General features: G+C 35.3%; 1 protein-coding gene across 1 annotated transcript; it reads right to left on the reverse strand.

Moving 5' to 3' along the window:
• Positions 1-21688: 21688 nt before the first annotated feature.
• On the reverse strand, positions 21689-23833 carry LOC144545348 (senescence-specific cysteine protease SAG39-like). Its single transcript, XM_078293937.1, has 4 exons — positions 23405-23833; positions 23060-23171; positions 22362-22617; positions 21689-22251 (listed from the first exon to the last, which is right to left on the reverse strand). Exons 1-4 carry the CDS (start codon positions 23732-23734, stop codon positions 21930-21932), a joined length of 1020 nt encoding a protein of 339 aa, XP_078150063.1. The 5' UTR covers positions 23735-23833; the 3' UTR covers positions 21689-21929.
• Positions 23834-26377: the final 2544 nt, after the last annotated feature.

The raw sequence follows: 26377 nt of genomic DNA on the forward strand, positions 1-26377 counted from the left end.
CTCATCATATTATAAAATAAAAAAATATCAAAAGAAGGATCAATATAAAGAAAGTTACTTTTTTTTACCATACCAAATAGTCAGGGTTTCACCAACCAATCAAAGAACATCACATGGTACATGCCTTTGATTTCATTTTTTTTTTTCTTTTATTTATTTGCTTATTTCTTTTTAATAATTTTGTATTTTTGTTTTAAAATAAAAAATGAAAGAATTTAATGCATGTTATGTATATGTCGGTGCTATGCATGGATCGGATGGTTGAAAATTAATATGACATGTCATTGCCTAGTTGATATGTCAAGTCATTAACTATTTATAAATATTGGATCAACTATTACTTATTTTAAATAAATTAAATAGTTGACCATTTTTAACTTTTTACTAATTATAAAAATTCATCAATGTGTGAGGTATATATATCTAATTCAATGCATTAAACTAATTATTTTATTCTTTGAATCATCAATTACAATTTCTATATATTTTTTGACCTTATATTATATTTGATAGTATGCCTCATCTTGAAATTGAATTATTTGTGTAATACATATTTTTATTACAGGATAAACCCGAAAAACAGTCCTTGTTCTATAAATAGTTACAGTACAAATTAGAGCGAGAAAAAATGTTGATAAATCATCTTAATTATAATTAATGTATTAGGTTTTTGTTTTGAAAATGCAGAGTTCTTTGAGAAGTCAATAATGGTAAAATTTATCACAGTGCCAACAATATGCTGTGGTAATATAGTAATGACATAAAGAATAAATTACCATTAATTTCAACCTCTCCTGTTTGCAAATTATAAATTACATGGCATTTGAATTTGATAGTTGATCAATTAATTTAAATTTTGAGAAGAGATTTTCTTTTGGTAATAGGAAAAGTAAATCAGACAAAAAAGATGGCAGTACTGTAAGGCTTTTCTACAAACCCAAACAAGTAGCAAGAGAATAATAAATAGGAAGGAATCTTTCATGATCAGACTCTGAAATTTTTCAGCTGTGCCCAGTCTGGTGCACTAAATATGCATTTATATCCCTCCAACTTAAAAAAGAATAAGTGAATAAATTAACTGGCAAGATAAAGTAAACAATTATTTCATGAGAGAAAAGGGATTCAAATTCTGCTCACCCTCCTATTCTTCCATCTGAACCGTTCAAAATCGATCACACGGCTATCAATTACATTTGATTCGTTTTAATATATTATATTGATATAAAAGAAAAAAGTAATTCAAGCCGTGTGATCAATTTTGAATAGTTCGGATGAAAGATAGGAGGGTACTCCTTTTCTTGAGAAAAGAAGCAGATTTGAATTCAGATAAAAGAGTGTTTCAACTCCAACCAAGTATTTGCTCCAAAGTCCTCAATGAAAAAAAAGAGACAACAATGATTTTTTTTTTTCATTTTACTATTCTAAATTAGACTTCACATTTTGTAAAAAGTAGTTCACATATAACTTGTTTGCAGTAGACACAAAATGAAATTGATTTACACCTGATTGTATGTGCAAATATATTAAGTAAGTTAATCTTTTCTTTTCTTTTCTTCAAATTAGTCAATCATAGTAAAACTCAGAATTAGCTAATGGGTTTGAACACGATTCATTATTTTCTCATTCTTCCGGTGAAAATTCTATGTCCGACCCTGATGACATTCACACCTATTAGAATTTACACTTAATTAATTTATATAGATTTTAGGTTAAGAAAATTATTTTCTGATGAATACATGATTAAATTTTCATAGGTTAAGAAAAAAAATTATCTAAAGAATGAATTTCGTTATATTCAATCTTTATTGGTTAAATATTAGCTCTTTCGATGTCAGTTAAGCTCAATGAATAATGAACAAATAACATTTAATTATCAAATAAAATTATAGTTTTATAATACAGCCCCCAAAAATGGCAAGTAAGCTTATATGGTAATATAACTACAAAAACATGTTCATAGCATATGCATCATGAAATATATTAATTATCAAATGAAATGTTGTATGAATAATTAAACTTGGCAAATATTAAATTTTATTAAAAAAAAAACCATTCATAATTAAATATTTATCAATTATTTTATACCATAATAGACATAAATTAAATTTATCTAGCTACATAATCAAATATGCTAAATATCATATAATAAAGTAAACAGATTTTAAAAATACCCAGATCTCATTAGGTGTTAAAAAACCCTACTGCACAAATGACTACACCAAAAATGCCCCAGAAAACCTTGAATTAGAAAAACAGTTGGTTTGGTTTGGGTATTTAAAGAGCATTGAATTATAGCAGCAAAGGCACTTGCAGGTGCAGGACTTCTCAACTAAATGCCAATTTTTTTATATTGCGTTCTGTTACGGTTTTGTATCTATCTACCGGTGAAACCCAATTAAGTTCAACTTCAAAAACAAAAAATGAACCAACTAAAAAAATAACAGAGACAAAAGTATTGCTTCAAGATAAAGACTAAAGACAAACAAGTACTAGGGAGGTTCAATGAGTTGGGGGGTTCTTTTGTGGTGAACATGGTGTGTGGATTGAGTGCATATATATATTGGTATTCGTAATGGATTTATATCTTTATTTTTACTTTGAAAGTCCAAACGGTTTATTACAATCATTCAACATGATCTTTATATGAAAATGTGTACTAGCAAACAAATTTTATAATTTTTTTCAATAGATAGAAAACCACTTGATCGGAAAATTCTAAACTATCTAAAAACAGTAATTTTCTATCATATAAAAATAAAGTAAAAATATTATAAAAATATAAAATTTAATATGCAAGTACATATATACATAATGTAGTATTAAATTATGGTGTGTCGGGCACATGTGCCAACAAGCACGGTTAAGTTTACAACATGTCTTGTGTCCTATTTTTTCTTAAATTAGCACTGTTTTTAAGGACACATGATATAGTATGGCATGTTTCATATATGAGGAGGAATCCAATACCTCATTTTTTTTCATACCTCATCATACCTCCTATTTTACATATTTGTTTTTAAAGTCTAAACTGTCGATCCGAGCCGTTCAATATGATATTTATATTAACATATGCATGGAGATGCAATTTCATAATTTTTGGAAATTTTTTACTATTTTTAAGATATGTACAAAATCACTGTTTTTGGACCGTTCAAAAAACAATAATTTTCTACCCATCTTAAAAAATAGTAAAAAAATTCTAAAAATTATAAAATTTCATCCCAATCATATTTTAGTATGGATATCATGTTGAACGGCTCGGATCGACAATTTAGACTTCAAAAATGAAAATATAAAATATGAGGTATGATGAGATATAAAAGACACAAGACACTGGAAGTCTCCTCTTCATAATTTTGTTCAATTATGTTACTCTTTGTAAATATTTTCTCAAATTATACTAAAACAAAAATACCACATAACATTAAAAGCTAACTCAAATTTACAACAACAAAAAATGTAAATTAATTTTTTTTCCGATATTTTTGATAGTTATTTTACAGGTTTTTGGACATTACTACATATTTTTAAAGTAACATTTTATCAATATCTTAAAAAAAAAAATGACACGGTATGTCTAAGTACTGGCATGACATGTTGAAGCACGTTGTACCAAACTGTGTCATATCGTTAAATATGTTGTGTTCATCTTTGATATTGTGCGGCACGATATGTCTAGAAATTTTGATATATTAACATGACATAGACGCAATACCCTACATGTGTATATAGAGATCATATTAAATATTTTGGATTGACAGTTAAAATTTTGAACACAAAAATAATAATAATTAATTATAGCGCGGGCTAGTGTATTGAAAACAGGCCAGACTGGGCGGATACTGATGAAACCCGTGCGAACAGGGGGTCGGCACGGGCACGTTGCTCGGGTCCGCAGGTAGCACGGGTTTATTTTCAAAAACCCGACCACGGCCTGGCTCAACCCCCAGTAGCATAGGTCCGCAGGTTGCTCGGTTCGGATTCACGGGTTGGTTCAGGTGAGTACGGGTCCGATCCGGTCTGGACCGGTTTTTTTTTTTTGCTGTTTTTTTTTTGTTTTTTCTGTTTTTTTTTAAACCAATAAAATATAAATCAAAATTCATTTAAACTAAAATTCATTTGACATGATTGCATATTTGAACTCAATAATTTTTGTTATAATAAAATATAAATCAAAATTATGAATTTTATTAAAACAATGTTGCTTAAATCAATAACTTTAAAATATCTTAAATCAATTACTTTAAAACAAGAGTGAGTCTATGGTACTATGCATATTACGATTTGTTACTGTGCTACGGCTCTATATTCGAGTTTTCAAATCTTAACGGTCGATCCGAACCGTTCATCTTGTTCTCCATATTAATATGTGTGTGGAGACCAAATTTTATATTTTTTGAAATTTTTTTACTATTTTTTAGATTTATTGAAAATCACTGTTTTTGGATGGTCCAGAATTTTCAGATCAAGTGATTTTCTAAATATAAAAAAAAATAGTAAAAAAATTTCAGAAAATGTAAAATTTGATCTCCAAACACATATTAATATGGAGAACAAGATGAACGGTTCGGATCGACCGTTAGGATTTAAAAACTCGAATATAGAGCCGTAGCACTGTAGCAACCCGTGATATACATAGTACCATAGACTCACTCTTAAAACAATAAAATATAAAAAAAAAAAATTAAATCAATTACTTTAAAAAAATTATGAATTATTTTAAAACAATAGATTTGAATTTGGGGAATAAAATTTGAATTATTTGGGGGTTCGAGCGAGCGGGTTCGGTCCAGGTAGATTCGGTCTGGGCTAGTTCGGGCAAGCGGCTAGGCGGGTAGGCGGGTAGGCAGTCTGGTCCGGACAGGTACGGGTTTGACACCGTCCGGATTATCACGGATTCTTTTTCCAAAAAACCGGTCCCGGCCCATTTTAACTAGGATAAGGGTTACCAACCTACCTGTTCCAAATCCGGTCACAAGTAGGGTCCAGTTGAGTACGGACTACGGGCGGTCCGGTCCGGATCTGACCCGAGCGAGTATTTTCAATACACTAGCGCGGGCCAATCTGTGATGAGCTTAAGAGCACCCTAGTTCTACTCATATATATATACTTTAGTCAATTTAATATCTTATATAATCATAATATTAGGCCCTTAGAGGCCCGCTAATGTCCAGGCCCAAATTGCCCCCCCAGACAATTCCACTAGTGGAAGGCCATGACAGCTACAAATTATGTATAAAATATTTAAACAAGTTAAACATAACTCACACGGTTCTTATTACTTTTTACACGTTGGCAAATTTTATTGAAGTTTTTAAAACCAAATACGTGGACAAATCTATAATTTCTTTTTTGTTCAAAATCAGGAACCATGGATGAGATATATTTTTGAGCAATGAAACAAACATTTTTTTAATTTGTTCCCTCTACAATTAATTACACCTTCAGCTAGAGTAACTGATTAAATTTTGGCATTTAAAATAAACATTTTGGGTTGTTGATGAGCTGGAAAGACTTGACCACTGGTCTCAAAAGTCATGCAAGTGCAAGTTCCCTTTTCCCCAATTACCTAATATTTGATGAAATCATTTTCAAGAGTCTCTTTCTTCCAATCAATGAGTATAATAATTGAACAAGTGGATCCACTTGTAGCCAAGGAGAACAAATTCTGCTAGAGGTATAGAACTTTACCCTTTTTTAATCAGTCAAAGTCATGCACACGCGTTTTATTAAATTTATACTTTGTTATTATTTTAATTCTTATTCATGCATGATCTTATATATATCGATATACTTACATTTCTTCAATTAAGAACAACTCCAAATTGGCTTGTTTCCTCATTTTCCATACTCCTGCAATGGCACATGATGCACTTGTTTCCATATTACTTCTTCTCTTCTCTTTCTTCATCAAACCCCCCACTCTAACAGAAGCCCACTGCCTTCCCGACCAGCGTCATGCCTTGATCAAACTCGAGCAAGGTTTCAACACCACTGAACTCCAGTCATGGAATGCAAGTACTGACTGTTGCATATGGGATGGCATCACATGCGATGAGAAAACCGGTATGGTGACTGCACTCAACCTTACCAATCGGTCCATCTCAGGCGAACTCAACCAAGCTCTGTTCAATCTCAGCTCTCTTCGGTACGTCAACCTTGCTGACAACAACTTCTATAATATTACCCTTCCACAAACCGGATTTGAGCGACTTGATAATTTAACCCATCTCAACTTATCCTATTCTGGCTTTGTCGGTCAAGTTCCAATCGGCATCTCTACCCTCAGAAACCTTATCTTACTTGACTTATCAGACTTCTCCAGTACTAGTACCAATACCTTGTATCTCCATGATACTGGCCTAAAAACCTTTCTCAGCAACCTCACCAATCTCCAAGTTCTTCGCTTGGATTCAGTCGACATTTCACTTGATGAATATGAGTGGGGCAACACAATTTTTCAAGTAGGCTCAGCTCTCAAGGAGCTATCCATGGCATCTTGTGGATTACGGGGAAATTTCCCCGATGAAATATCCCACCTTACAAATCTAACGAAACTTGATTTATCAGACAACTCAATGTTGTCAGGACAACTGTCAGAATTCAAGAAGCGAAGCTTATTGCAATCTTTGGATCTTGCAAATACCAATTTCAGTGGTCCAATACCAGATTCAATTGGAAATCTCCAATACTTATTGAAATTGAGTCTTTTCAACTGTAACTTCTATGGAGAAGTTCCTCCTTCAATAACAAACCTTACAAGACTCGAATATTTGAACTTAGGATCAAACAAATTGACAGGTACGATTCCCATGTTTTTGTTTTCACACCCTTCATTGCAAATTTTGCAACTATCTAAAAACCAATTGTCAGGATATATACCTAAGTCCTCAAATGGATCATCAATTTTGGAAGTTATTAATCTTTCCTACAACAATCTTCAAGGACAACTATTAACTTCCCTATTTAAATATCCCCAGCTCGTTCGATTAATTCTTGAATCAAATAACTTCAATGGTACATTCAATTTAGATGTCATCAAGCATAATATGAATCTTGAATTTTTGTATCTCTCCAACAACAAGTTGTCAATTATTGAAGGAAAAAAACATAACGAATCATTCTATGCCTCATTTCCCCAATTACAAGGACTAAGTCTGTCATCGTGCAATTTAACAATGTTTCCTTCTTTTCTGAGTTATCAAACAAATATTTTTGTCATAGACCTCTCAAATAATAGTCTCTCCGGAGAGATTCTCCATTCCATTTGTAATGTGACGTTGCCTTCAGTGCTTGATCTTTCATATAACAATTTAACTAGTACAGTTCCACCTTGCCTTCTAGGAGATATAGAATTGGAAGTGCTTAACCTGAAAAGTAACAAATTAAGAGGGCCATTACCACAAAATATTAGTCAAGCATGTGCACTTCAGGCAATAAATCTGAACGGAAATTTAATAAATGGAAGTTTGCCCGAATTACTAATGTATTGTAAACCCCTTGAGATCTTAGACCTGGGAAACAATCAGATAGCGAACAAATTTCCATATTGGCTGGGAAATCTTGAAAATTTGAGAGTTCTTGTCTTGGGATCAAATATGTTTTATGGAAAAATTGCAGACTTGGAAATCAAAACAAATGGAAATGATTCCTTCTTTCCCATGCTAAAAGTTCTTGATCTTTCTTCAAATCATTTCAGTGGTACATTGCCTAAAATTATTTTTCTGAATCTGAAAGCTATGATGGTTGCATCAAATACAAATCCCCTATCTTACATTACGTATGTAGCTTCAATCTCATACAAAGGTGTGAGTTTAGATCTCGTAAACTCACTTGGCATATTCAGCTACATTGATATGTCAAATAATGAATTTTCGGGGAGAATACCCGGAGAGATCGGGCAACTCAAGTCACTTGATGTTCTTAACCTATCACATAATGCCCTAATTGGTCCAATTCCATCACAATTTGGTAAATTACAACAACTTCAATTACTGGATTTTTCCTCCAACCAGCTTTCCGGACACATTCCTCAAGAACTCACCGCTCTCACCTTTCTTTCTGCACTAAATCTCTCATACAACAATTTGGTTGGGGAAATACCACAAGACCAACAATTTTCGACCTTTTCGAATGCTTCTTACTTGGGTAATCCCGGATTGTGTGGTTGTCCTTTATCAATGCAGTGCCCAACAACTCCTTCAAATGATGGGTTTAATAAAGGTTTTCCTCCAAGGTCTTCTACTGATGTAATTGAGCTTTCTGTTTCTGTTGGATTAGGGCTTGGTGTGGGATTTACATCTGTAATTTGGACTCTGGTATCATGGAAGAATGGGAGAGAGAGGTTTAATTTAATTGTAGATAGGTTTTACTTTCGACATTTTTACTGATTGATGTATGTAAGAGCTTTGTATTAATAAGTAGGTACAAAAACCACTGTATTTTCTAAGAGCTTGGACTATGAATTGCCTATTTTTTATCCTATGCAAAGTTGTGGTTAGGAAATTTTTGTATGATTGTTACTTAACGTAGGCATCACTATTCTCCCAAATGCCATATAGGGAGATAGGAATGGATTCGTCAATAGTCGCCATTTGGTTCGTCAATTTATCATTCATTCATTTTCCAACTGTTCTGTTATTCAAATGATGATGAGGCTATTATGCAATACACATGTACAAAAGTTGAGGCTAATTAAAAAAGTTGAGGCTAATTACAAAAGATGAGGCTATTATCCAAATGGTCCAAACTAGCACTGCACTCACCTATTTTTAACCTTATGATCTTAGTCAGATGATGAAGTATTTTTCTGAGTGATTGTTATTCTTTTGAACAAACCTTTATTTTAAAAATAGTGATTTTAATTTGTACCTATCAAAAATAATAATAAAAGATTAAAAAAAATTATCTCCAATTATATATATGAGAATTTATTTGATATTCTCAAGCACTCGTATGATAAAAAAAATTAATTAAATGTAATGAAACCTGAAATATAATAGTTTTGAAAAATAAAAATCTAACGATAACACTTAATTTACCAAAGTTTAAGAGTAATGGACATATTTTGGATTAATCATTTGAACTCATGATTTGGATTTGGGCCTTTCGGCTTGCGAACTCATGATTTAAATTTTTTTTTACTATTTATTCAGAATTTTTTAAGACAGTAATAAAAAATATTAAAAAAATAATAAAAAATATGAAAAACCTTGTTTTGAAAAATTCTGAAAAAATAGTAAACAAATTCTAAAAAATGTAAATTTTTTATTACTATAATAGTGAAAATTTAGCGCAAATCCATATACAAAAACCATGTAGGCCTTCTATATACAACCTCCCAAATATATATTATTTATATTCCCTACCAGATTTACTGTACACACCAACAACTCTGACAGATGGGACCCACATACTAGGCCCCATTTGTTTTCACTAAGTCTCTCTCACACGAATGTCAAACAAATTGCGCTGCACTGACATAGTGGGGTACAGACCCCTAATGTCTCCTCAAATTTATAGGACATTTATGAATAATTTATATGACTTTTATAAATTGGTTGGACATTTTCTGGAATTTATTTGAATATCTAAATCCTGAGGGTGTTTCTGCGATTTTCAGGATCTTTAGGGACTCCCATACAAAATCTAAATGTTGTGGATCAATTCCGAGATTTTTAAGGCTTGGTAAGTTTTGAAGTCAAAAGGTCTTTTCTGTGAATTCAGAAAACCACCAGGTTCTTTGGTGTAAACCTGTTGGTGTTTTCTGTTCGCATTTTTCATCTCCTTGGGCCTTTATCTGTTTACCGTTTTGGGCTTTAACCTTCTAAAGCTCGTTTGCTTATATTGGGCATCATTGAAAGTACTAATCTGGGCTTCAACGATAATTTTTTACTTCTTTTGATTTCTCGGTCTTTCTAATTTCCATGGCAAGTGCGGCCCAAATTTCTTTTCATAATGAAAGTTCGCTTCATTCTGTTGTGTTTCCGATCGGATGGGTTTGGCTAAACTCAGGTTATGGATCCGATAAGAGCTCCGATCATGTCTCAAGAAATCCGGCTACAAGGCACTGAAGTTCGGACATGAATGGTATCATTGGTGCTTGAGGAATCACATGGTACCCCTACTGTTAGTCAATGATGGTTTGATTAACCAAGGAACTGCCACTTTCGTCAAACATTTTAAGTTAATTCAGATAAACAAATTTTAATGTTTTAAATCAATTCCAATTAGTGTTCTGTAATTTGATCATTGTTTCATTATCTAGACTCGTCAACAATATTGAATTAACGTTTGACATTTTATTTTTAAGGGACTGTAAGAGAGAGTGTGGTACTGATACCAGTAGTCCGGTATTGATATTTGTTTTACCTTTAGTTGAAGTTAAATTAATTCAATTTATAACCTCTGAAAAATCCAACCCTGAAAAAGCCATCAATGTTGAAACGAAACTGACTTGACAATCACCCCTGATCTGAGTCAGGATGGTACGGGTCAGATTGTGGGGTGCAGTTATTGCCTAATTTTCGTGTTACAAGGCTAGCTTAAAGCAAGTAATCTGGCCGAGGCAACATCTTTTGGCCCCCAAAGAGTTTGTTTTGCTGACAGCATCGAATTTTGAAGGGCTTAAACTAGGGCTGGCAACGAGCTGGCTCGGTCAAAGCTAGACCAAGCTCATGGCTCGCTCGTTTTAGTAACGAGCGAGTCATGAGCGAGCTAACATTCAAATCCGAGCTGAAAAAGTGGCTCATGATGAATCATTGCATAAGCCTATTCAATCCTATTTAACTCAACACTGGTATAAGGTTCCTATTCAATCTTATTTATAAGCCTCACATGATGAATCATTGCATTGCTCAATATAATCCACAGATTTGCAATCCTACTGTGTCACAATATATATATCATTCAATCTTTTAGAAATTCTAGAATCATAATATAATCAGAATATAGTAACTACCCAATTTAACAATGGCAATCTATTTTTACAAAGCATCCAACTTTCCATTTTGCTCTCCTCGTCATTGTGAAATTTGTTCTCTCTTATACACCCAACAAAAGGAAACTGCCTTCGAGTCCTCTGTCACTGCCGTTCATTAGCTACCTCTATCTTTTCAAAAAGCCTCTCCACCATGCACTAATCCGCATATCACAAAAATACAGCTCTATCACCTTTCTTTGATTTGGCCCTCGGCTGGTTCTCGTCATCTCCTGTCGGTTATTGGCTGAAGAGTGCTTCACCACCCATGACTTGACCTTAGCGAACAGACCTCTATTTCCCTCAGGCAAATACAACAATTGAAAAGTCAAGATTGTTGGAATAGCTGGGGCCAACTACGGTCCCTTCTGGTGTAGTATCAGGAGGATTGCAGCTGTTGAGCTCCTCTCCGATCAACGCTTACATGAATTGTTTCTGGATTAAGGTGTGATAATGCCTCACCTCATGTTTATTAAATCAATAAACAAGCAAGGCTAATAACTTGGAGAAGAAGACACAAGGAAGACTAAGGTGCTAGCTTTTGGCCGCTCTCACCCTATTCATTTGAAGAGGTACGGTTACTAACTCTATGCTTGCTCACATGTGTGATATGAATCATAAACTGTGTGGATTTATTGCTTTCTTGATCGTAAGATCGTACATTTTAAGACTTGAAAAATTAAAATTGTTGGGTTATGAGAGAATTAACAGCAGTAAAAGAACACAAGGTTTGTTGCTAATTGACAGAGGAATAGATCAGAAATAAAGAAAACATAAAACTGGGCTGTTGTGCCAGTATTTTTCAGAGACAGAATTTTTCAGAATAGAAACACTATCTATTTCATACGCTTAAGAAAATTACATAGTTCTATAGAATTTAAAGTACAAGAGATAACTAAGAATAACTACCCACTATAGAACCCACTAATAACTACCCACTATAGAATAACCATATTAAAAATAACGCTACAACACTACAGCAATTTCACATATCTGAAAAACTGCTATCTAACCAACTCAATTCCTACAAAAACTTTTCTGAACCAATATTGAATTAATTTTCAACACCCCCCCTTGATTCAAAATTGGTTACTCCAAGCTTTTTCCGCAAATTCTCAAATTTGCCTAATGCTAATGCCTTAGTCAGAATATCAGCCATTTGATTTTCTGAACTAATGTACTTTAGCTCCACTACTTCTTCTGCCACTAAATCTCTGATGAAATGTACTCGAATATCAATGTGTTTTGATCTTCCATGGAAGACAGGATTCTTGGTCATTGCAATGGCTGATTGATTGTCGCAAAAAATCTTTGTAGGCTGTTGTTGCACCTGATCAAGGTCTTCAAGAATTCTCCTCAACCACACAGCTTGGCATGCTGCTGAATTTACTACTATGTACTCAGCTTCTGAAGATGATAACGCAACGGTTGCTTGCTTCTTTGAACTCCAACACACTGCACTGAATCCAAATGAAAAAACATACCCGAAAATGCTTCTACGGTCTTCTGCACATCCTGCCCAGTCACTGTCACTATAACCAATCAAGTTGAATGCATCTGAGTTGCCATACCAGAGGCCATAATCGGTTGTGCCAGAAATGTACTTCAATACTGTTTTTGCTGCTCCAAGGTGATGTTTTGTTGGATTCTGGATGTGCCTAGAGATTACTCCTACTGCATATGAGATGTCAGGCCTTGTGTGAGTGAGATAAATCAAACCACCAACTAAACTTCTGAACCTTGTTGCATCAGCAGCTCCTGTACCATCATCTTTCACCAGCTTCTCATTAACATTTATGGGTGTTGCAACATTCGTATTATGCATTCCAAACTTCTTAACTAAATCTCGAGCATACTTCCTTTGTGACACAAAGATGCTACCTCTTTCTTGCTCTACTTCCAACCCGAGAAAGTAGTGTAACAAACCCAAATCTGACATTTCAAACTGCTGCTTCATACTACTTCTAAATTGTTCCAGCAGAATTTCATTGGTGCCGATGTAAATCATATCATCAACATACAAACATACAACTAACAACTCACATTTTCCTTGCCTTTTGATGTACAGATTAGGATCGCTTTTGCTTTTCTGAAATCCAGACTTTAAGAAGTAAGCATCAATCTTACTGTACCAGGCTCTTGGTGCCTGTTTCAGCCCATACAATGCTTTTACCAGCTTGTACACCCATTGTTCTCTGCCCTTAACTTCAAAACCTTCGGGCTGCTGAACATACACATCTTCTAATAGTTCTCCATTGAGAAAAGTTGATTTAACATCAAATTGATACACTGGTTTCTTCAATTGTGCTGCCAACGCTAACAATAACCTCACTGTCTCAAATCGGGCCACAGGAGATAATGTTTCTTCATAGTCTACACCATATTTCTGAGCATAACCCTTGGCTACTAATCTCGCTTTGTACTTTTGCACACTTCCATCTGAACCAAATTTTGTTTTGAACACCCATTTTACCCCTATTGCATGCTTGCCTTCAGGAAGTTTCACCAACTGCCATGTATTATTCTTCTCAATTGCTGCTAGTTCTTCTTGCATTGCTTGACACCATTCTTCCCTTTCTACTGCTTCTTCATAAGTTGTGGGGTCTGCAACAAAAAGTACTTGTGTAGTTTCGTACAATTCTTGCACAGATTTCAATTTTCTTACGGGTGTGTCAGGACCAAAATGACGCCTGCTGTAAACTCTGACGGTTGGTGTATTAGGGTCAAGGTTTTGGCTTTGGTCAGGTATGTGTGGAGGCAAAATAGAATCAGAACTGATGTTGTTTACAACTGAACTGGGGCTGTTATGACTCATGTCTAATCTGTCTGGATTGATCGGTTGTTGCACAATTTCAATGCCTTCTACATCATCTTCTGCAGGTTCTACAATCTCTACTCCTTGAACTATTTCTTTCCACTGCCAACTTGAATTTTCATCAAATAAAACATTTCTGCTCACCACAATTTTACCACTCTTTGGGTTGTATAGCCTGTAACCTTTAGACTGTGTGCAATAACCAATGAATATGCACTTTTCAGATTTTTCATCCAGGTTTGTTCTTCTTTGTGAGGGTATTAAGGTATATGCAATACAACCAAACACTTTCAAATGTCCAACTCCAGGTTTTCTGTCAATCCAAGCCTCAAAAGGGGTTTTGTTCATCACTGCTTTAGTTGGTGACAAGTTCAACAAATAAACAGCGGTTGCTACTGCTTCAGCCCAGAACAGATTCGACAAACCTTTACATTTCAGCATACTTCTAGCCAATTCAACCACGGTTCTATTTTTTCTCTCTGCAACCCCGTTCTGTTTAGGTGTGTAAGGTGTGGTTAATTCATGGTGTATGCCCTCATTTTCACAATAATTCTTAAATTCTGTGGATTGGAACTCTCCTCTATCTGACCTTAACACCTTCAAACTCTTTTCAGTTTGCTTTTCTACAAAGGTCTTAAACTTCTTAAAATTTTCAAATGTTTCTCCCTTCTTTTGCAAGAAGTAAACCCAACACATTCTACTAAAATCATCGGTAAAAAGGAGAAAATATCTGCTGCCACCCAATGATGCAGTTTGCATCGGTCCACATAGGTCTGTATGAACTATTTCGAGGATTTGTGTTGCTCTATTAGACTGACCTTTGGGAAAGGGTAATTTGGCTTGTTTTCCATAGATACACCCTTCACACACACCTATTTGATTGATCTCAGGCAGCCCATAAATCATTTGTTTTTGATTCAACAATTTCAACCCATTGATATTCAAATGCCCATATCTAAGATGCCATAACTCAGATTGGTTTAATTCTTTTACTGTCATTACTCTCTCTCTTACACCCAAAATTTCAAGTGGAAACAACTTGTTGCTTGCCATTCTTACTTCTTCTAAGGATTGATTTGTGGTTTTGTCCTTGATTGCACAAGAGTTTCCTTCAAACAGGATTGAATGCCCACTCTCCATCAATTGCCTGATGCTGAGCAAGTTTTGTGACAACTCTAGAATGAAATAAACATTGTGCAAATATTTCATACCATTATTGTTGGTGGGAACTGCAACTGTGCGCTTGCCTTCCACTTGAATCAGTTTGTCATCACCAAGTTTGACCTTCAGTTTGTGGGTTTGATCTAATTCTTTGAACAAATGCTTGTAACTGGTCATGTGATTGGAACAACCACTGTCAAGAAACCAGATTGCATCAACTTCACCTTCTGTACTTGCCATGAAAAGAGTCGGTTGCTCGGTGTTCTCTTCTACATAGCTTGCTTGATTCTCCTCCCTTTGCTTCTCATAGCACTCAGATTGATAGTGCCCAAATTTGTTGCAGTAGTAGCACTGGATTTGTTTTCTGTCACGCTGGAACTGAAATTCGCCACCGGTTCTGCCACGGCCACGTCCACGTCCTCCTCTACCTCGGCCTCTGCCATGACCTCTGCCTCGAGAAGACTCTCGCTTCATGTAACAAACCTTTTCATCGCCCTTCTCCTCTGATCTGGACAGCCTCGCTTCATGGGTCTGCAGTGATCCCATCAGTTCATCAAAGGTATAGGTTGAGAGATCTTTTGACTCTTCAATTGCTGCCACAACATGATCAAATTTTGTTGTTAGGCTTCTCAGCACCTTGGCCACCACGGTTTGCTCTGTGAGGTTGTCTCCATATGCTCGAATTTGGTTGTAAACTGTTGTGACTCTTGATAGAAAAATCTGCACTGATTCTTCTGTTTTCATTTGCAGTGTCTCGAAATCTCGACGTAGCCCTTGCAATTTCATGGCAAGAACTTGTGAACTTCCTTGAAATGCAGTCTTCAAGGTTGTCCATGCTTCTTTAGAGGTGGTTGCTGCAGCAATCTTGGAGAAAATCGTATCATGCACTGATTGTTGCATAAAAAACAGTGCTCGTGCATCCTTCCTCTGATTTTCTTGCAAATTAGGGCCTTCAGTAGGTACACCCGTCTCTACTAAATCCCACAAACCATGTGACTTGAACAGGGTTTTCATCTTGATGCTCCAAAATTCGTAATTTTCACCTTTGAACAATGGAATTGTCGGTTGAGTTACATCGACGGTGTTGCCTAAGGTTTCAGCCATTTGTGCCCAATGAATCGACTCGCTCTGATACCAATTTGTTGGGTTATGAGAAATTAACAGCAGTAAAATAACACAAGGTTTGTTGCTAATAGACAAAGGAATAGATCAGAAATAAAGAAAACATAAAACTGGGCTGCTGTGCCAGTATTTTTCAGAGACAGAATTTTTCATAATAGAAACACTATCTATTTCATACGCTTAAGAAAATTACATAGTTCTATAGAATTTAAAGTACAAGAGATAACTAAGAATAACTACCCACTAATTATAACTACCCACTATAGAACCCACTAATAACTACCCACTATAGAATAACCATATTAAAAATAACGCTACAACACTACAGCAGTTTCACATATCTGAAAAACTGCTATCTAACCAACTCAATTCCTACAGAAACTTTTCAGAACCAATATTGAATTAATTTTCAACAAAAATTGCACAATCTAGCTGCATATAAACCCCAACAGAGGAGCAGGAGACGGAAGCAGAGGTTAAGCAAATAAGAAAGAGACGGCTACTATTTTACCCTTTTTGTGAAAGGCTTATGTTTAATTAAACGCCATATGTGATCATCCGAGTTGACTCCTTATTCTTTCGCCGAGTGTAAACAAAACCTGGTTTGAATTGGTTGGAGAAGCTGGAATTTATGAAAGTGTTTGAGACATCATTTATTAGTTCAAAAAGATGTAACAAAAACTTAGAAACTGTGGGACACAAATTGGAACACTTTTTATAATAAAAGACAGACTCAAGAAAGACCACATTGCTGGAGATTCTCATTTTCTTTGATTTGGGATCATAACACCGAAAACCTTTTTGTCCAACAGCATAACTTAGAAAGACACATTCTACTGATAAAGGTGAGAGTTTGTTGCGTTCTCTAGATGGGGGATGAACATAGCACACACAACCAAAGGTGTGAAGCATGTCATAACTGGGATGTTTGTGGGTGGCTTAGCAGATTCTAAAAGAAGTCTTCTAACAATGTCTAAGATGTGTCGGTTTTTACGCTTAGCTACTCCATTTTGTTGAGAAGTAGCTGGACAAGATTTTTCATGAAATATACCTTTTTCTAAAAGAAACTTTTAGAAATCATTCGACATGTATTCCCCACCTAAATCTGATCTCAAATTTTTTATAATTCAATTAAATTGATTTTCAGTCATTGCCACATAGTATTTAAATATTTGAAAGACATCAAATGTATTTCGTATTAAATATACCCAAGCAAATCTAGTGAAGTCATCAAGAAAAAACAGGAATCACTTATAACCAGATGTAGACAGAATGGGAGATGGGCCCCACATATCATAATGGATAAGCTCAAATGGTCTCATAGTTTTATTGTTACTGACAGGAAATGGAAGTACCTTACTCTTGCCTAACAAACAAGTAGTACACACACTAGGACTGATTTTTTTTATTTGGAATGAGTCCTTAGTCAAACATAATAGATAAACTATTAGAATTCAAATGGCCTAATTTACGATGCCACAAAGTCCAAATATCTTCTTTTGAGGATGCAGAAAAGACAACACCAACCAAATCTGATAAGTTTTGTTCACCTTCAACAAAGAAAAGTTGTCCACTCTTATGCGCCTTCCTGACTATCATTCCAGTTTCCTGGTCCTATACAACACAACCATGAGGAGTAAAATGCACATGACAATTATTTTCTACCAATTGTCCAACTGAGATCAAATCTGATGCCAATTTGGGTACCAGCAGTACTTTGTTTAAATTGTTATCTTTTAAATAAACATCTCCAATACCAGCAATGGAGAGATTAGTACCATCAGCAGTAGATATTTTATCTGTACCTATGTGACTGCCCACACATATGGTTCGATGCCCCTGAATCAATATACCATTTCTGACAATTGTTACCTGACAGTCCCATAGAGGATAGGGCAGACTGGATCATCTGTTGAATGCCTTCAGGTGTGACAGTACTAGGGAATGTGGAAGTGGACTCAACTGCAGTTTGAGTTGTGGTTGTTGCAGTGTTTTGCTGGTTTTGAACAGCCAAGGCTTGAATGGTGTTGCGTCGATTTTGAGGTCGCCGGTGACATTCAGCTATGATGTGGCCTTCCCAACCAAGGTCTCCGCCCGGTCTCGCTTCCTTCAAATAAGTGTTTTTCTTTCCGTGTGAAAAGGTGGTAAGTTCCAATCATTTCAGTCTGCATTTGCGGAAGAACCTTGTTAAGCATAAAGAAGAAAAAACCACCATCATCGGAACACCAAAACTTCGAGTGCCACATGACTTGAAAAAGGAGCAATCGAAGCTTCATGAGGGCAGGGCCAACCAACCCACCCTTCAAAACGAAAAAACTATTTATGAGTAACTGAAATGAAAGACGACTTACAATCTTTTGCAATATGCCCATACTCTTGGCAAGAATAACACTGTATTTCCTTCCCAACCCGAGGATTACCCTGAGTCATCAGCTCCATTGAATCACTTCCAGGAGCAGCTTCTTCAATGCTAGATCGGGTAAACATGGTTTGTTCCTCCCACATAATCTCTCTAAAACATTCAGTCAGTGTAGGGATGGGGTTTCGGGCCATGAGTTGTCTCCTTATTGGTTCATATTCAGGTCTCAATTTCATCAAAAACTGACCTTGCATGTTTTTTTGTTGCAGTTCTTGGATAGTAACTAGGGCAGCACTAGGGACTTTGGAATACATAATGGAATTATATTCAAGCCATAACACCATAAAATCTGAGTAATAATCCTGATTATTTTTCTGTCCCTGAGTATACTCATGAATTTCAAGGTCAATCTGATATTTCTGGGCCTCATTATCATGGTGATATATGGTTTTCACGTAATTCCACATTTCAACGGAGGTTTGATATGGCCTAAGGTTGATGCCAATTTGGGGTTCAACGGATCCTAGAATCCAACTCATGATACGAGAGTTCCCACTGACCCATTTTTTCATATTGTTTTTAACTGCTCCTCTTCTTTGTCTTTGGTTTTATAGGTTTCCTCTTCTATGTCTATGGTTTTACCGGCTACTTCTCATTGGCTTTATAGGTTTCCTCTTCTTTCTCATTGGCTTCTGGTTTGGTTTCACTACCATCAATTAAACCCCACAATACATGACCTTGAATAAAACATCACCGATTGAAACTAGAATCTTGTGCGGAAAAATGTGTTTTTGTGGGATATGGCCTGAATCAAAAAGGGTATAAATGTTTATATCCTACCTCAAAAAAAATATACATTACAATGTATGTAACATTTATTGAAAATGAAGGTCTTTTTACAAAAGAAAAGATTCCTCCTCAGGAGGAGAATTTATTAGAGGATGAATCTTGGTTTAGAAAGAACACTGGCCCCTCATCGAATTATGTACTTTAAGATCTAAATCCCTCAATATTATCGAACTTATGATCAAAACCCAGTTCGGGTCCAGCATCCGAATCCAGTTCGGGTCCAGCATCTGAATCCAGTTCGGGTTCAGCATCCGAACCAACAAGTCCGAGTCTAGTTCGGGTTCCTTTTAATGACCTTCAAGAACAAATTAATGTACAATTAGAACATGGATTAAATATATGGATTAACCTGAATACAGACAACACCTATAGTGAGCAAATGATACAGTCTCCTCAACCACAACGAGATCAATCTCCTGCAAGAGAGGTACTTGTTCAAAACTCCGAAATTACAAATTCTAATTATGAATTCTAGTTACCATACATGCACAACTGAGGTAAGACACCAAAAAGGTACCAACCGGATGAAAGCAGTGAGGGAAACTATGCAATTGGGAACTTTGTCTCAACAAATCATCTTTCTAGCCATCTGAAGGACTTCGACAAAACTCTAGCATTAGTTCATATTCCTAAAAACCTAGAAGAAGCCATGAGTGATCCAAGATGGATAGAAGAAACCATGCAAGATGGATAGAAGCCATGCATCAGTTCATCTGAAGAACTTTGGCCTTTACATAAGTTTGATGTGAAGAATGCTTTCCTTCATTGTGATTTTGAGGAGGAAATATATATGGATATTCCACCTGGATATGGTTACTCAGGTTCTCAATCTCTGGTGTGTAAATTAAAGAATGCACTATATGGATTGAAACAGTCTCTCAAAGCATGGTTTGGGAGATTATGTAATGCAATGAGAGGACACTCATTGGATCAAACAGTCTCCCCTCATTGGATGTTGAGCTTCGTAATTCAGTGATCACTTCCAAATTTGGTCATAATTGTTGGACAAAAGTCAGGTCAACAATTAATGAACTTAACTCCTATGCGTTGACCCCCTCCCCTCCTTTTTTTTATAATTAAAATGCCCAATTAAGGTAATTTGGGACCTTCTGAGAGTTGAGCTTCATATTGGGCGTACATGGACCTAACTTGACACTTTTCAGAAAACAACCAGATCTGATAGGATTTGCTAATAGTAGTTTTGCAATGATTGTTGATTTGTTTTGTGTGCATTTCAGGGACAATACCTGCTGTAAATTCGACCAGATGAAGCTTAAGTTACAGTGAGGGGTTCCTCAATGAACCCAACATGATTTTCTTGATGCAGACAGAGTTAAATCTGTATTTCTATAGTAAGATTCTTCAACTCTTGCATATAACATCTTATAATTTTTTCCTTGTTTTCTACTTGTTTTTTTTATTTATTGAGATCATATGGAATACAAAGAATCATCAGTAAGTAACAAGGTTAAACTAATGCCAAGGAAAATCCAATATAGATGCTATCAGAGGAACCGAAAATTAAAATATGCAAATTGTAAACATAATATCTATTCATGACTGCATGTGCTAAACAAAACACAGTATACTGTGGGAAGCTTTTATGTCAAAATATCATGATAATTTTCACTAATAAGTAATGTCAGTCTATGTAGTCTCTATACTCTATACTTGGTAAAATACAATTTTTGTACGATATAGTCTCCTTCACATTGTACGATATAATCCAACCCCATTTTTGCTGTTCATATAGCCATATTAACAAACATATTACGGAAGCATTAAATGCAATAACCTATTTGAACTTTTCCTCTTACTTCAATTGGTGACATTCTTAGCTTTGGAGTGTTAGATGGGGGAATGATTTGTTCAAGCGGCATACTTCCATTTATGTAGGTTATAGTATATCTACAGTATTTTTGTGAGTTACGCTCTTGCATAATATCATTTTGTGCAAGAAAAAATAGTTTCCCAGCGGTTTTTTTATTGTACTTGTACAAGGATTTCTCAATCAAAATGTAATATTATCTCTGGATACTTTGGTTAGTAATATTATACTGGAAATTTTGGTCAAGTTCGTCTTTCCCTGTATACCAAAGGTTGAAATTGACAGTAGTGCCCTTGAATTTAGATCTGATTCAGTCTTGGCTTGTTAAAGGAAAACAAAAACTATGTTGTACTGTTATTTTCATCTAATTATGAAGCATATTATAGACCCAGTTGTTGTTAGGAAAAAACTTTTGGTTCTATGTGCTTCATAAAATCATGGCTGTTGTTTGTAGAAAGATGGCTGATGAAGTTTTCAGTTGATGCAATTAAACAAAGTTAGTCATAGATTGCCATTGGAGAATGCTGATCATTATCGTATATATGCAAAGTGTACGGCTACCTTTGTTTATGAAAGTGGAAATAAAATTAAAGCTTGAATATAGGCCCAACTGAAAGCTTTCAAGATGGACAACTTACATAATCTGGCAGTACACACTGAGGTGTTGGATATGATGCTTATACATAAGCATTGACAACTGACTTCTGCTAATATTAGTATTACAACATGTATCTATAAATTGTTTACTAGCAACACATTTATTAAATCCAAACTTAAGTAAGATATGCAAATACAGTTTCATCAACCATTCACTGAATTATACAGTTGGATATGATGCGTACAAAGTAATGCCACATAGACCTCCATCCGAACCAATGTCACGTTGCATCTGCATGTACCCTGCCTCGCCCCAGTCTGAACCCCACGAGTTCTTGACTAGCCAGTAATTGGTCCCTGCAGATGAACCATAGCCAACGACTGCAACAGCATGGTCCAATTTGTTTCCACAATACCCTGTGAAGAGACCACCCTTATAGAATTGGAAATCCTTCCCAGAACCCTCTAGCGCTACTGAGACCGGCTGGTTTGCCACTGCATTTAGCAATGCTGCTTCACTGTTTTGCACCATTTGATAGCCGCTAATAATTTTTGCCACAAAATAAAAAATAATAAATGAATACCAATATAGATAACTTTTATATTAGGTGAAATTAGTATATTTAAGTTAGAGGTATTAATAGGTTCAGACCTGATAGTTGCGGCAGAAGCAGACATTCTTTTGGAATTACAGAGCCCTTGTTTTTTGGTGTAAGGGTAATTGCTTTCAGTTGTGAGGCCTCCGTTTCTTATAACAAATTTGTAGGCCTCCTCCATGTTGCCACCTTGACATGAGCCCTTACCAGTGCAATCCAGAACCTCCTGCTCTGACAAGGACATCAGCTGGCCGGTTTTTATTTTCACAATGCTTTCTATTACTGCCACTGACGAGAATGCCCAGCAAGATCCTTTGTATGAATTGAATTCAATTAGTTTAACTGAGGTTTATTCATTTTGGGTTATGATATTATTACTAACTTGGCCCAGCACTGGTGGGCACCATACTAATACCAGTTTGGTACTGATTGCTTCTTAGCCACTTAGGATTAGGTAAGCATAAATATATTACTGAATTATAGGGCCACGAATATGAACTTTGTTCTGCTATGCTGAGTCATTTTTTTGTTCAGTCTTGTACGAGGATATACCAGTAAAAATAATATCATTTGGTTTCAACCAATGGCTTTTCTTATGATGGTCAGGAAGTAATCTTATAATTTGTTTAAAAACTTAACTGACGTTGCTATATGAAATTAAACACCAACAATATTAAAATTGATTACAACAGTATAGTTGGCAAGGAATAAGTCTGTGGAGAGATGTTAAATGGATATCTTATCGCACACATACCACAAGGGTTTTGATTCTTGACCCCAGTAACTGCACCATGATCTCTCCAGTCCATTTCACTTGGCATATTATCTAGATTTGCATACGTAAAAGGTTGTTCCACCTTTGTTTCCTGTGAGACAAAATCAGAGAATATAAGTTATTCCTAGCTATTGCAAAGCCTGTTTCATGAAATGAGAGCAATGCTAAGTGATATCATGTAACAGTGTTTGCAAGCAATAGTTGGTTCAACAAGCAGATTAGTGGTATCCAAGTACTTCATCTTTTCCTTAGTAGAAAAAGCAAAAGGTTTGTCACTTGAGAAAAAGTAACTGATACAAATATAAGAGAATAGAAATCAAGCACCTCTTTTACCGCCGAAGGTTTTGGCTTAAAGCCAAGGTAGGAGGCCTTGAACTCTTCATTGGTCAAATCAGCAAACCGGTTCAGGCCAAGCCGGTACGTGCGGTTTCCTTCACGGTTGACGGATAGCACGTACTCAGCATTAGCCTTGAATATTTCAAAGCGGTGTGCCTTCTCTTCAGCATCTTTGTATACAAGCCCATATTGTGCCATCCATTTCTCGTATCGTGCTGACATAGGCATCTCAACGGTAGACAAATCAGTGGCAACAGTCAAGGATACAAAGGCAAGTAGTATTGCTACTAGCCATACACTTTGAGAAATGAAAGACATGGTTGGTTGATTTTGCTTATAGCTTCTGGTAAGGTGCTTGGTGTAGTTATCTTTGCAACAACTGAGATGGGGTATTTATAGATGAGTTTGTTTATGGGAGGGAATTTTTTAGGCAAATGGGACCGTATATAAGAGGGAATCATTTAACAATGACGAAAGATATCTCAACGCCCATTCATTGAAATGGTTTGCATTCAAAATGACGTACCTGTAAAAATAAATAATAAGATAAATACAGAAATTGACTACTAAAAGTGAAAAGATTATGCCTATATCTCATCATTTTCACTAAGCTCAGTAGGACTTAAAACCTTCTATGTGCTTCTGTTACTTGGTTGAAAATAACACGGTTCATATAATTTAATTCAGTAGATTCATGTATTATTCTTTAAACATCTATAAACAACCAAAGTATATAAAAATGAAGTTGATCAATTTATTTTCTCTGTGTACAAAATATTTTGTGGAGCTAAGCTGTTAAGGTGTGAATTTCTTTGAAAGCTTCTAATCCGTTTGATTGGTCTTACAAAAGTTGTATTTAAAATATAAAGTAGGGATGAAAAACCGGAAACTCTGTTTTGAAAAACCTTATCAATAGCAATTTGCTCTAGCAAATTGGGGACAGAAGAAATTCGAACGACACACAAGCTTAAAGTTACAAATGGTAATTTCAAATTGCAATAGAAATTAGCTTAAATTAAAAATTAGCTCTGCAAAATATTGGAGTCTAGTCAAGGAACATGGTGGTTTCTTCCAATCACAACATGTATTTTCCTTTTCTTTTTCTTTTTTTATGTTAGTACCTTGCCAGTCCAACTAGTAGAAGAGGACGAACAAGAAGTGGTAGTGCTACGTACATCAAGAGGCAGAGGTTTGGTTTGAATAAGATTTTGATCGAGTGGTTCCTTTGATGCTTTCATATTGTCAGTAAATGTAGTTTACTGTTTTATTTAATTGGGTTGCTTGGTTTTTCTTTCATTAACCCTTTTAGTCATGCTGGGTTGCATAAAACAATTCAGATAGATGGTGTTGTTGAGGTGGTTTGGTGGCAGCTAGTAAATACAATTTAGGTCGTTTATTGTAATGTTGTTCTAACTGGTATCATCACCATGTAGTATCATTCTTTTTAATGTATAGTTTCGAATGGAATTAGTGGGTGTCCAAATGGGAAAGAAGGAATTGTCTTAATTTTTTACTTCTATGAAGTTTTTACAAAGAACACTATAATAACTTTTATGTTCCACTCGTTCCATTCAATAAATTTTCTCGGATGTTGACCTGAGAAGATTAAGCTGCCACTATTTTCCAGTCACACTTACCTGACTTGACAACTGGGCTCAAAAGTAGTGCACGTTCCCTTTTCCATGCTCACCAAACATTCAAAGGCTAAGGAACTTCTTGATTGAGTTGGATTGACACATATGAGGCTCTCAATTATCAGAACATTTTCATTGAGGTTGTTTGACACATTCAAAGGCAAAGGTCACCTTATGTAATGCCGATTAGATCAGGTTGCATTTGCAAGATGCTATCTGAAACTTCTGATCGAGTGTCTCATATCTGTCAATTCAATTTAATAAAATAGTTCTTTGGCCACTGAATGTTTGTTAAGCAGGGAAAAGGTAACCTGCACGACTTTTGAGCCCAGTCATCAAGTCAGGGAAGTGTGACTGGAAAATAACTAGCATTTTTATGGGATGTTACATAACTAGCTGCCACTAAATCACCTCAACAACACAATGTATCGGAATAGTTTTATACAACCCAGCACGACAAAAAGACAATCAAGCAACCCAATTAAACAAAACAGTAAACAAAAGCAACTGACAAAATTAAAGCAACAAAAGCACCACTTAGCAAATCTTATTGAAAACCAACCTCTGCCTATCCATGTTGCACTACCACCTCTTGCTCGTTCTCTTCGACCAGTTGGACTGGTATGGTACTAACATAAAAAAAGGAAAAATACGCATTGTAATTTGACGAATGCGCAATGTTCCTTGACTAGAATCAAATATTTTGATGAGCTAATGTTTATAATTTTGTAGAACGAATTGCTACTGAGAAGATTCTTCAATACAGAGTTTGTAATTTTGTATCCCCACTTCATATTTTGATATTTTTTATGTATTTTATACTTATTTCAAGTATAAATATTTAGTGCAACTTGCAATGAATACTCAATAGTTGACTGGATACTCTCAGTCATGCCCAGCTAGGAAGGCAATAAATTCATCACTTCGATTTATCCCATAAATTAAGTTATTAGTCAAGTCTCTCCTCAATTCTGTCCACATATATTTTCTTTTCAATTGCAATCACTCTACATGAGTCTCTACTCAATCTCTTCTTTTCTCACAAACAAATTTCTACATTCCTTGTCATTTCTTTTTCACAATAGAATGTGGACCCAACTTGCTACTTATTACATATATTCAAATATTATTCTATCCACATATCTCTTCCTGGTATATATATATTATTTATTTATTTTTAGTTGTTTGCTTATGAGCATGTTTCTTTTAGTTTTTATTATTTTATTTATAATGAAAACAAGCAAACCAATTTTGAATATAAAACTGTATCTTCATCCTTTTGTTCATAGCAATTCAGGAATGTGGAATGATACTTCACTTTCTGAAA

The sequence above is a fragment of the Carex rostrata genome, chromosome 27, assembly GCF_964058835.1.
Source record: "Carex rostrata chromosome 27, lpCarRost1.2, whole genome shotgun sequence".
NCBI lineage: Eukaryota > Viridiplantae > Streptophyta > Magnoliopsida > Poales > Cyperaceae > Carex > Carex rostrata.